Source organism: Telmatherina bonti (assembly GCF_933228915.1).
Source record: "Telmatherina bonti genome assembly, chromosome: 3".
Taxonomy (NCBI): Eukaryota; Metazoa; Chordata; class Actinopteri; order Atheriniformes; family Telmatherinidae; genus Telmatherina; species Telmatherina bonti.
The window spans coordinates 14,522,978-14,535,897 of NC_136621.1; the positions used below are offsets into that span (position 1 = coordinate 14,522,978).

Consider the following 12,920-nt stretch of genomic DNA (forward strand, 5'->3'; position numbering starts at 1 on the left):
CCTCCTCCAAGCCCTCCCTTTGAGGTTTCCTTTTAAAAATACATCATTAAACCTTCATTATGGTTGATCTGGTTTTTTTTGTTTTGTTTTGTTTTTTTTGTTTTTCTGCCGGTAAAGAGTTGGGCTTTTGTCGTGCTCACATCAGAGAAAACAAAGTTTTTCAGAACAAAAGCTTTAGCTTTCTGGCTCTGTGCAAAAGAAAGTTGAGACATGTGAGATTATAACAGAGGTGTCAGAAACAAGATATGTATTATTCTGTCAGACTAAATTCAGCTGGAACACAGCAGAAAATCAAAACGATCATCGAACATAGAAAGACACATCAATTCCAGTAAAAAAAAAAAAAAAAAAATGTTTATATTCAGTTTATAGTGAAAATGGAGAAAAGCAGCCCAGTTTACCTAGGAATAAAGTAATGTCTGATGGAGAACTATGCAAAAATAGAAGGTAAACAAGCAAAACTAAACAGTTTTACAAATGTTTTATTAGAAGTATCATGCAGATAAATATCTCAGAAAACCATCAGCTGATGATGGACACCTCTATCAATGATCAGTCGAGAGGATTGAGCCCCCAAAATTTACCTTTGTAACACCGGATCCAGAAAGAAGTGAATACTAAGACAGTCTATCATATGAAAAGTGTATATTTCACTATGAATCCAACTTCGTCTTCATGAAAACTAATACGACCTTCATGATAAATCTCAGAGGAGACACATTAGCGGTGTTTTAGTGCTGGGATAAAACTCTTTACCAGAAAACAGGGGAAGCGAGACATGCTTTATGACTCTGGCTGCTACCTCAAAGAAATTTTGTCCCCCAGTGATGAGACAGACATCTCTGTATTCAGCAGTCTCTCCTTTCATATGACACCTTCTTTGTGTGGTTTGCTTAAAGTGGAGAAATTAGCAGAAGCTCTAAAGTGGACTGTGCTGTTCTTGTGTTTTTCTTGCATTCTCATATAATTGCTTGATGTTTGAACTGTTTTTGCTTTGGTGGAGTCTTTTAGCCGAGTATCTCTGTCATGCTGCTACGCTACATGTTAAGACATCTTCTGTACTGCTTGTATCTCGTCTTGTCCGTGCACAAGGAGATCAAGTCAGAGAACAAGAACGAGATGTTTGACATCTCCAACAACTAGGGATGCACCGATCCACTTTTTGGGAGTTCCGATCCGATATGTCAATACAAAAAATCTGATGATGTGAACATTATTGTGACTATGGTTATTATTGCTGTTATAACTGTGTAAGATTTAATTAAGTTGTAATAAATTACTCATCCTTTCTGAAGTTACGTCACCAATACAAATATAATGACATTACAGATTGAACAATTTTAACAAGTTTTTTTTTTGTTGCCACCTTTTACCTAAATACAACTTTAAATGTGTGGTTTTGAAACAAAGATCTAGCTTTTAGTGTAACAAAAAAAGTCACATTTTAACATTCAATGCATTTATTTCTTTTAAAACATGTCCAAGCATGTCATCAAACACATCTGGGCTAGCTTAACTAGCGTTGTATCAGGTATCGGTACACTTTTATTAATACCAAGTACGAGTACACACACATGGTATTGAGCTGATACCGATGCTGGTAAAGTAATGGCAACTGCTGCCATTAAAATCAAAAGGAAACTTTATCAAGAAAAAACTGTTTCGATCATAAAATATGTTAGCAAAAGTACAGAACATCTGTAAGCGTTAATGTTAATCTCGGACTAAAGAGAAAAATCTGCCACCAACTGTGGGGTGAATATTACAGATTGGGTGTTGTTTAACTTTAGTCATTGATTCAGTTATGAACCTTTCATCTGAGGTCTTGATGAAAATTTACAAACTAATTCCAAGAAAAGGAAATTATGGCCAAATATCGTGGGAAACTTGTATGAAAAATACTTCTTTTTTTTTTTTAAACTTAATTTTTACAGTGGATGACAAATAAAAATTTCATGACATCATTTGTTTTTCATGGGCATTGTGTCATTCTCATGTACATTTTTTGGATTACTGTATTAAAGGTGTTTGTGGAGGGTGTTTTTCTCCACCCTCAATCTATACTGAGGGAGTTTTAACCAGCTGGTTTAACCAAACAGATAAATAAATATATAATGATCAAGCTAAAAGCACTCAGTTAGTTCAGATCTCCATCAAGCCATTTAATGTTTTGCCTTGTTTTTTTTATTTTTGGCAAACAACTATGGCCATTATTTTTTAGTCAGAAACTCTAAAGACAAATTTTTCCCCTTATATTAGAGAATTTCCTGGATCCAGAGCCAGTGATCTGACTCAGCTCCCCCCCTAAAAAAAACTTTCCTCATTTTATTGAAATCCATTCATAACTTTTTGAGCTATGTTGCTAACAGGCAGCCAGACAGCCAAAGCGACGCTGCCGACGACATGACCTCCGCCTTGGTGGAGGTAAGTAATGATCGCCAACATGAAGCTGTGAACAGAGAAACTCCTGCGATGTTCCACCAGGTACAGATCCAGCTGTCTGGTGTAAAGTGACTCTGTTGAGACAACTGGGTTGGAAAACGTTCTGAAAATGAAGGACTTTATTTAAACATCATGAGTGTTTGTAGCAACTAAATCGTCGTTTGGATGAGAGCAACAGTCCTGTTTACTGTTAACAAACAAACATTATCCCATCAGGAGACTGTCCAAGTAACATTAATGTCCTCACACATTCACAGCCGGCTCGGCAGCTACTTGCTGCCGTCTTCAGGTCCAGCGTCACCGCTAAAAGATTGAATGAGATTTAGAATCCTTGTGGTATACGGGACAAAGTCTTTCTTGTAAATGATGACGGTTTTGGTGTGAGTAGTGCGATAGACATTCTTGTTCACATCTTCTGGCTCTTCTTCCACCTCCTCTTTCACTGTGGAAAAAGAGGAAAAGTAAAGAGCCATAATTATAAAAATCATAATAATGCATCTAGATGAAAGTTTTTTTTTAAAACTATTTCACTTGACTTTATAAAAACAGACTGAGGTCCATAAATACACATATAAGACAGAGAGAGAGAGAGAGAGAGAGAGAGAGAGAGAGAGATAAGGGAGAAATTACAAAAACGATCAAGATAATCTAACATGCAGGCATTTCATCCTCAGTCTAGAAGAAAAAAAAAAGACCTCAGTAGGGTTTGGAAGTGCTACAAACGATTTATAGACTTCCCCAGATGTCGCAATAACATCAAGTTTCTTGGAAGTGCTGGCCTTCCCCCCCTTGGAAGCTAAAGTATGATTCTCATACAGAGGTGTATAATCCAGGTGCCATAAAGTAAAAGTCCTGTCATGATTTTAGATCCACCCATGCATTTAGAAAAGGTGTTTCACTGACAGGTTCATCTACCTGCAGTGGAGCTGAGCTAATTAAATTCAACTGGTTTAGTTTGTTTGTTTGTTTGGTTGATACAGCTGCCGAACAGGACTTTTACCTTATGGCACCTGGATCATACACCTCTGCTCTCATAGCATTAATGTATGCAACTTCACACTTCCACATGGTAGTCTTTTTTTTTTTTAATAAGATGACCACAGATAAGCAGTGTGGTGTTCAATATGCCTTAAACAAGTACAATTTAACTTTAGTAGAACTAGAGCTGCAATCACATGCCATGGTGTTAGAACTATGAAGTTATAGATGTGCATATAACTTAGAAAATTTTATAGACCATTATCCACAGTCATAAGCTTAAAAAAAAAAAAAAAAAGGTATTTTATCTTTGAGAGACCTCAAGTCTCAGAGAATATGAAACTGGGTTTGAAGTGATGATTTAAACCACTGATAATCTTAAACTTGATCTTCATGACATTTTCTTCATGAATAAAGCTGATAAACAATCATGTTTTAAGTATTCCAATCCTAAAATGATCTTTATCACTATTGTGTTATTAGTTAATGAATGGCTGGATTGTTTTAGAAGACCAATAACTAAACAGAAAAACCAATATTACATGCTGTAAAACAGGGAAACCTTAATAAGGGATCATTCTTTAGTCTCCCTCTAACTCAGAGCTCCTGATCCATTAAACAGAGCCAAACTTTGTTCAGAATCGTTTGATATTTTTCTGGAAAAAGTAAACCAAATTTACTAAAACTGTTTGCTTTCACAGTGTGTGCTGTTTGTGAATAACTATGACACTAAATAAATGATCAAATTGGACAATTTATCAAGCAGGTTCTGAATTGTTTCCATTCCTGACTTATTTATCTACTTCATGTTATCGCATAGTTTGGAGAAAATCTTCTCACAACCAAAACTCTTGGGGGAAACGTACACAATGCTTTAATATTTCTAGTTGCGAAAGCTAGATGGATAATTCGGCGTAATTTTATTTTAAAAAAAACAACCAAATATTGCCATCACACCTATTGTTTTATTTAAGTTAATATTTCTTGTTAAATCTGAAGATGATTCACCTTTAAATAACATATCGAAATAATAAGTTTAAACAACACCAACACTTATCCCATGCAGATTATGTCTTTAACCTCTTCTCCTTAAATAAACAGAGTAAATCTGACTTCAGACAGTGAATAAAGAGTAAATCTGACTTCTGACAGAGATATTTAAGACAAACCTCTTCTTAAATAAACAAACTTCTACCAGAGATGTTAGAGACATAGACTGTATATAGAGACGACCCTCTTCTCCTGAAATAAACAGAGTTAATCTGACTTTTGACAGAGATATTAGAGACATAGACTGTACATAGAGACGACCCTCTCACCCAGCTTGTCCTCATAACGACCTGTGTATTTATAATAGACGAACGAGCAGATCATGGTCCAGATACCGGCAGCGTACATCGCAGACACCCTCTTGTTCCACTTCACGATGTCTTTTAATGTCATGGTGTTTCTCTTGGATGTGCAGGTTTTAAATTAAATCAGAGATCACAAATATATGTTACTCATGAGGAAGGTTCAAAACGCTCCCATGAGTGTGTTGTTTTCTTCTTCGTTGCTTTTATTCTACGGCAGTGTGAATCCCAGGTGCTGCCTTGCTGCCATCTAGTGGAGGCCCTGTTTACTGCAAAGCGCAAGCTTTCCACATGTAAGTTTTCTCTTTACCGCTTTATTCAGTCTTTTAAAATGAGGACATACTTTACAGTTTCAAAGCAAAAACTCTACTCTGAATAACTGGTTTTCTTTAACCAAATCCTTCTTTTAATATGATCTGGAAGAATCAAATTTTTTCTGTTTTGAATCAATTTTTTTTTTATCTTGAGAAACTTACACAAAGTTAATACACAAATCTGAATAAAACGTTGTACTTAAAAAATAACGAACAGACAAAAAACAAGATACATATTTCTTTATAGTTCTGATACGTTGTCTAAAATCCAGCCCCAGCAAATACGTTCAGACTCTTTTCTCTTATGTTCTGTTATTTTCAAACCCAATAATAAAACTTTCGTTTGAGCTGTAAGAGGGTCTCTGCCATAAATATAATAGGAAAAAAATGTATATATATATATATATATATATATATATATATATATATATATATATATATATATATATATATATATATATTATAATAAATAATAAATAAATTAGATAGAGGTTGGTAATTATAAAGAAAATTGGGGTCTAAAGTACTTTTGTTTTCAGAGGGAATCTCACCACTGCTCTTTGGACTGCAGATGAGAAAATATACATCGGAGGGGAGTAGATTACTTTTTAAAACCATGAAATGTTTTTCAAATGTGGGAAGTTTACATAAAATGCAGGTTCTTGGCTTTAATTTTAAGACAGTCTGTTTTTTTGTATTGGCCCTTTTTACTGGTTCAAACAAGTAAAACTAACATAATGGACACAAAGAAAAATCAAAACAATGAGGTGTGAACGGACAAATGTGTGAGATATTAAAAGTGACTCACACAGTCAAAAAACTGTATACATCTTCATCATTATCTAATTCTTCATTTTTAATGGATGTTTATTGCTTGTCATGGAGGGAAGGTACATTTGCCATTTTTACATTCAGTTTTTATCATATGTGTTCATATTTTATTGTTAAAAGTTCAGAGCTGTTTATTTTCTGCTCTAAATTTCTTCTTATCAGAGTATTTAAAGCTGGTGTTGTGTGACTCCTCTCAGTTCCACACAGCTGCACATCTGGAACTTTAATTGTTGTTTCCATCACTTTGTGCATTTTAATATTGTGCTTCTTCCAGCTTCCTGAGTGGTGAGCGATGGTGGAAGAATGTGCATCTGTGATGAAATTAGCCATTAACAATATGCTCATGCTCGGTCTTGATTTGCATCCAAAGCTGAATAGACTTTGAAATCACTGTAATTTCTCCTTTTTTCTTGCAGTTCATCTGCAGTTTATCCCTTTTTTTAAAAGGCTGAATCGGTAAATTTTCTATATCTGTAAATGATTTAGAACATTTATGTAATTTGGAGTTTAAGTTGGAGATATTTACGTAACACTGAAGCACCTGCCTGTCCCTCTGTGCTGCATGTGTTACAGATGAGTCAGTGCACCTATTTCCCTGATTTACTCTCCCACTGCTCATGATACGTGGGCTAAAGGCCAAAGCTTTCCCCTGGCATGCCCTCTGGTACCTTTAAAACTCTCCACCTACGTTTTGATTCTTTATTCCAACATTACCAAAACTCTGCCTCCGGATCTATCTGACTTGGTCCACTTTTATTCAAAGTTAGATGAATTTACACTGAACCTCACTGAGAGGAACAAACCAGGCAGACTACGTTGGGACAAAATGGAAGAATGTACATTTTAAAAAAAAGGAGAAAACTATTAAATCTTGATAAAACTGCAAACGGACCTGAAGCACCTTTTATAAAACATTTTACAAATTAAATATTGACAAAAAGTGATATTTATAGTACAGTATTAGATATTTATATCATAATAATCATGATTAAGTAAAGCTTTTCTTCCTTCTTCTAACTCTTCAATGCATCAATGAAGTGATGAAGAGCCAAAAATGTCTCAAGGTATCTCTGAATGCTCCAACATTATCTACTGAGGACAGCCAGGACAACAGGTAGGTGAGTCCAGCATCCGCACCCTCCTCTTCCTCAGTCACGCTGCTGTGATGAAGCACAATGTGGTTCTTCCTGGATGAAGATGAAGATGAAGACGGCAGATATCAGTGGGAAATCTCAGTGAACTTCTGCATCAGTGCTGCAGAACTCTTATCCAACCTCGTGCCCTCACAGAATCGGGCTTTTAGATTCGCTGCTAACAACCTTCATTTTGCTCATTGCTTCATCTTCCTAACAAAGATCTGGAATAGTGAGGAGTCTGACCGCAGTCCAGGTTTCCACTGTGTGATGGTCCAGATACCGTCGAGATCTGAGAAGGTGACCCACCTCTGGAAGTCTGGTTAGCAGGTTAGCATCCCCTTTGGTACAGTTCAGTGTCCCAGTGAGACCGTTTACTCAGTATAATCCATCCTGTGATGTATTTCAGGTACCCTGTGCTGGTTTCTACCTTCATCTTTCTGGTTGTGTTTGATTGTTGATGTTTATGGTAAATCATAAACTCGTAGTTGTACTACCTTGTTGGCCAGATCATTCATGCAAGACGTTTCTAATCTCAGATGATTTATCTGGTTGAATAAAGGAGGAATTCATTAAAATAAATTTTATCTTATTCTCTTGATTATTAGGTTATTTTAATGACTGCAGTGTAGAGGGATATATATGTAAATTCTGCAGTCTCTCTTTGGGGAACATTGTTTTTAAACTGTTCAGTGACTTTTCTCACATATCTGGGGACAAACTGGAGATCCTCTGTCCATCTTTGATCCTCGACGACTGTTTGTACCAGAATATCATCATAGTTTCCTACTGACATCAGCTGTTTGGAATAAAATGATTTGCAAATCTCCCTATTCTGAGTTTCATGTGTAAAAACTGAACAAATTAATATATAATAACAAATTAAATTAATTTTAACACTTAAAGAAGAAGAAGAAATGGGTTCATATATAATTATAAGAATAGATTTTTTCTTTTTGTATCATCCCTACTTTTTCTTATACAAGGCTGTGGTTAACCTATCACAACTGTGTGAGTATTCAGAAAATTTGCAGTGTAACGTAAACCTTTTTCTCATTAATGTGTTTCTTTTTGATAAAATATAGACTATAACTGAACAGATTCTTAAATTACAGCTCTTAATGGTTTAGTGACATCTTCATGACCTGGGGATGATGAGGCACCACTGAAGCACGTGGGGGAGGATTTATAGCGCTGCTCATGAGTCACAAGATATTTTCCTGAATCTTACATGTTTCAGGTGCTGCCGGGCACCCGTAGGATGATTCATATATATGACTGAAGTCATAAAAGTCATATATATCTATATCTATCTCTCTCTCTCTCTCTCTCTCTCTCTCTCTCTCTCTCTATATCTATATATATATATATATATATATATATATATATATATATATATATATATATATATATATATATATATATATATATAGATATAGATATATATATGTGTGTGTGTGTGTATATATGTATATACTGAAGTCGTAAAACTGTTTTTTATATAAACGTTTTACATCTTAGGTTCACATTTTTAATGGTTTTGTTTGAGACTTGGAGCCAATCCCAGCTATTGGACGAGAGGTTGATGGTTCATCACTCTTTGTCAGAAACTGGAAGCTTTTTTTTTTATGCGTTATTGTTATTTTAATCTTTTCTACATGCCTGCAGTAACTAACACGACTTTGCTTCAGGGCATTAAAAATGAATCTCACTCTTCATTTGCTGAAATAATAATAATAAAAAAAAAACATTTAAAGCAAACTAATAGTTGAAATCTAAACACAAACCCTTTTAAACAGAGAATATGAGAAGTTTTGGTCGGCCTCTGACACAAACCAGCCTGCTGATTCGTCAAACTTTAACTATTCAGGGGATCGGAAGGAAAAAGTTGACTGAAGGCAGAGAAAAACATGTTTTTATGTGACTGGTCTTCAATCAAAATAACCCCTTTTTTTTTTTTTTTTTTTTTTTTAATCAGGACTTTACCGTCACAGAAGAATTTGTTCAAGTTCAGTTCAAGATTGTTTCAAACGTGTTCCAGCAACAAACACAGGTGCAGGTGGGAAAAAAACCCATCTTTGTCATGTGCCCTGGATTTAACTTCATGTTTCATCTTGTTTCTTGGACTGTTTTAATATTTTCAGCAGTATATGATTACCTCAGAGCTACAATAACTCAAACTATCAAAAAGTAACATTTTAAGATACTGTGCTTAAGTTTTCCTTTCACCATCTTAACAAATTTTAACTACGTATCAAGGTGAAATATTTAACTTCTCACTATACTGCATATGATGTTTTAGGGTTTTGAGTATGCAAACTCTCTAAAGGTTACCATAGAGTAGGTGGAATTATGGGAATTTGCAGTTTTTGCGGAGTAGTATCACTGTATCGAATGGACCTTGTGTCCCATCTCAGTTTTCCAGTTCAGCCCTACAAACCCATCAAGCTAAGCTGCAATTATAACATTCATCTCTGTCCTAAAATAGAACTTAAGTTTCTGCTCACTGCCCAGAAATATGTGCTTTGGTAGTATGGACACAAGTTTATTTTCTTGGTCTTCTAACGTTAATAGTCCTGTGGTAATCTCTTTCCATCGATGCACCAGTCAGGCTCTGTCATTGTAACCCGACTGAAGAAATTTTATGCATATAAACAAGAAAGTAGAACTTCAACTGAAGTTGGCTTTGTACAGGGGGAAGAGGAGACAAGGCCCTGCTAAACAAACACCGAGCCTCCTCAAATCAAGTTGCAGAAAAAGGCACAAGGTTGCTAAACTCTCTCTCCCCTCCACACCCAGCTGTGTACTGGCTGTATAGGATCGACTGCAGTGGTCGGTAAAGGCGGCACGCCAACAAAAACATCTGTCCTGTCAGATTATATTGATAAAAACTAATCGCAAGAGTTAGTTGTCAATTTGCAGACATGGAGTTTACAGTGCTGTGTTAAAGGAACAGTGTGGTTTCTTTAGGAGTGATGGAGCTAGAGCAGTGTTTCTCAGTCCAGGTCCTCAGACCTCCTGGTCCACACGTTTTATAGGTATAACCCACCTTAACACACCTAAACTGAATAAAGGGAAGTTGATGAGGAAGTTCAGTAATCTGACTCAGCTATTTTGGAGGAGGAACATGTCTAACCCATGAGGATCAGTGAGTCCTGAGGACTTGGACTGAGAAACACTGAGCTTGAGAGAGAGAGACGCACAGCAGGTCAGGTCGGGAGAGGAGGGAAGTTAGCTGTGTTGTTTTTGCATTGAACAGCACACAGCTCTTCTAGTTCCAGCAGAGTGCTGTGTCTGCTTCACTGGATGCTGGGTGAAGTGAAGGGAGTTTACCCCGAAGCTAGCTGCAGCTTCTCCTCCTCTCAGCCTCCTGAGCTCGGTATGGAGGCGGTAAGTTTATCAGCTGCTTCTTCCTTTCTCCTCTGCTGCTGAACGATAAAAGACACAATGTTAAAACTGTAACAACACACACAGTACACAGATAACAGGTTTTACTGTTTCCATTAAAATATTTTACAATGATATATAATAATGGATAAATAAATGTATAGATATAATTAAATAACCCTGCCTTTCGCCCTGAGACTGCTGGGATAGGCTCCAGCTTCCACGCGACCCTTAATCGGACTAAGCGGTTAGGATAATGAATGAATGAATGATATAATGAAATAGACTTTATTAGGAAGAAACTGGTTTTAACTGTGAAGAGAACATTTTTAGTTCAGTTCAGTTGGTTAGAAAAAGTTTAGCCAGGCCAAATCCAGTTTCCATCCCCTGGTCTGAAAGCTGTACCAGTAGGAGCTTTGGTTTCAGGTGGGATAACCAAACTAGAGAGCTAGACAAAGTACAATCCATTTTTTTGGGAGGTGGACTCCACAAACAGTCCAGTCCCATTAACCATTTACAGAGCACTCAATAAAAAGCCTTGAAATTAGGAATTTTAACCTAAAATTGTCCTTCTGGCATGTATCAAACCCTCCATTCTGTTGTTACATTTTTTTTGTTGTTGTTTTGTGCTGAAAATGAAAGAAAACAAAGTGATAAAAAATAGTCACCTGCCTGACAAAGGGTTAAGAAAACGCTTAACAACAACAACAACAAAGGGCAGAAGCATTATGTGTACGCATGATGCCCCCTTCACATTTCTGCCCCCCTCATGCATACATTCCCAGACTTCACCACCAAATCACAACCACTCAGTCCAGTAAGAATCTGGTTTCATGATGTTGCTGGAACATTATGGCAGCATCCATATGAAATTTACATCAGCAAAATGCAAACATGTTGTTAGGTTTTGGCTTTTCGTTTCCACAGTAACAGAGTTTTAGCCAGATGAAGGTTTGAGAACAAACAAGCTCTTAAGTGAAATTTTAAACAGGATGAATCTTTTGCATGTGAACATGAACTGGAATCTTTTGGCAATGATGATGACAGTCATGTCATGTTGCACACATAATGATGGATCTCTGGGTTCTGTTTGTGCTGCTGAATCTTATGACGTTATTTTGGTCTCTTACGGCCAAGGCAAGTGTATTTGTGTTGCATATTTCATGTACAGCAGGTTTCAAAGTGCTCAAATTTGAACTTTTAAAATGTTTAAATCTCTTTGCATTAAGATGCTATGTTAAACGTTCTAATTATCATCCCAAATTCTTTCTATGAATACTAAATGTTAAAGGCGTTTTTTCTGTTTGAGGTGTGTTTTACAGTCTAGATCATTTTCATTCTGCCTTTGTGTAAATCAAACGTTTTTGTACAATGCGCGTAGGGAAAAGTTTGGGGTTCTACATGGAAACATTGTGGTGTTATAGAGCCTGAGAGGCTTATTCCTCCATCCATGCAATTTCTATATCTCTAATTCCAATTCCAATTTGGTGCAACACTTTGGACAAGCCACCAGTCTATTACAAGAGACAAGCAAGAGCTCACTCCTCAGGAGAACTTTGTGGCCTGAAAACATCACATATATGACTTCGGAAGGTGAGAGGAAGCCAGACTACCTGAAGAGAGCCCATGTATACATGGGGAGAACATGCAAACCCACACAGATATACTCCCATTCAAACCACCTGCCGTATCTATATGTATCTGTTGTGTGTTTATTTGTATTTTATTGTTTTATTTCTTCTTTTCTTTTCTTTTTTCATTGATTCCTTTCAGACAGATCAAAATCTTGCATAAAACATACCAAAATGTATTTAAATACCCGCACATTCATTATATACACAAACACACACACATATATATATATGTGTGTGTGTATATATATATATATATATGTATATATATATATATATATATATATATATAAATACTTACATATAAATATGCACACATACTGTATATCATATACTATATATATTTAGACATACAAACATTTTCATACCACCATATGTATCTTCATACAGGCATCTAACAATACAAATTTACACAACTTATATGTCTTGTACAGAGTTTTTATTCTATTTTATTCTATCTTCTAAGATGCTTTGGGAATATGGATGTAAAACAGCGTGTTTACAACATGCTGTTTTTTACTGAGGTTCATTAACCAGGGTTCTTCTAATTTAATTAATAAAATGAATAAATTATTACATAAATAAATAAATAAAATAAAATAAAATAAACATTATAATTCAGTCAGAGGAGTGCCTAAAGACTGTATTTCTCAGCTTCACGAATGAAACCAAGCCTGATGAAGGTGAGCATGTGGTGCCAAACTTGGCGTGCGAGTCACGCCTCCCTGCAACTATGTGTGTGTTTTGTTTGTCTCCAGAATTTGCTCTACACACTCTCCACCTACTTGTCTCAGCTCTTCAGATTTATGATAAAGTATGACTCATGCAACCAATCAGTTCCATATTTTTTTT

The 12,920-nt window shown here is 35.9% G+C and overlaps 1 protein-coding gene across 1 annotated transcript; it reads right to left on the bottom strand.

The window, feature by feature from the left end:
- Nucleotides 1-1,509: 1,509 nt before the first annotated feature.
- LOC306774407 (small integral membrane protein 26-like) lies at nucleotides 1,510-4,962 on the bottom strand. Its single transcript, XM_079264432.1, has 2 exons — nucleotides 4,740-4,962; nucleotides 1,510-2,884 (listed from the first exon to the last, which is right to left on the bottom strand). The coding sequence occupies exons 1-2, from the start codon at nucleotides 4,861-4,863 to the stop codon at nucleotides 2,712-2,714; spliced, it is 297 nt and encodes a 98-aa protein (XP_079120558.1). The 5' UTR covers nucleotides 4,864-4,962; the 3' UTR covers nucleotides 1,510-2,711.
- Nucleotides 4,963-12,920: the final 7,958 nt, after the last annotated feature.

Excerpts from the sequence above, each read along its gene's own strand:
- LOC306774407 (XM_079264432.1), bottom strand. The coding sequence starts at position 4,863 with ATGACATTAAAAGACATCGTGAAGTGGAACAAGAGGGTGTCTGCGATG. Across the intron at positions 2,885-4,739 it reads TCGTTATGAGGACAAGCTGG|TGAAAGAGGAGGTGGAAGAA; the intron begins GTGAGAGGGTCG and ends CTTTTTCCACAG.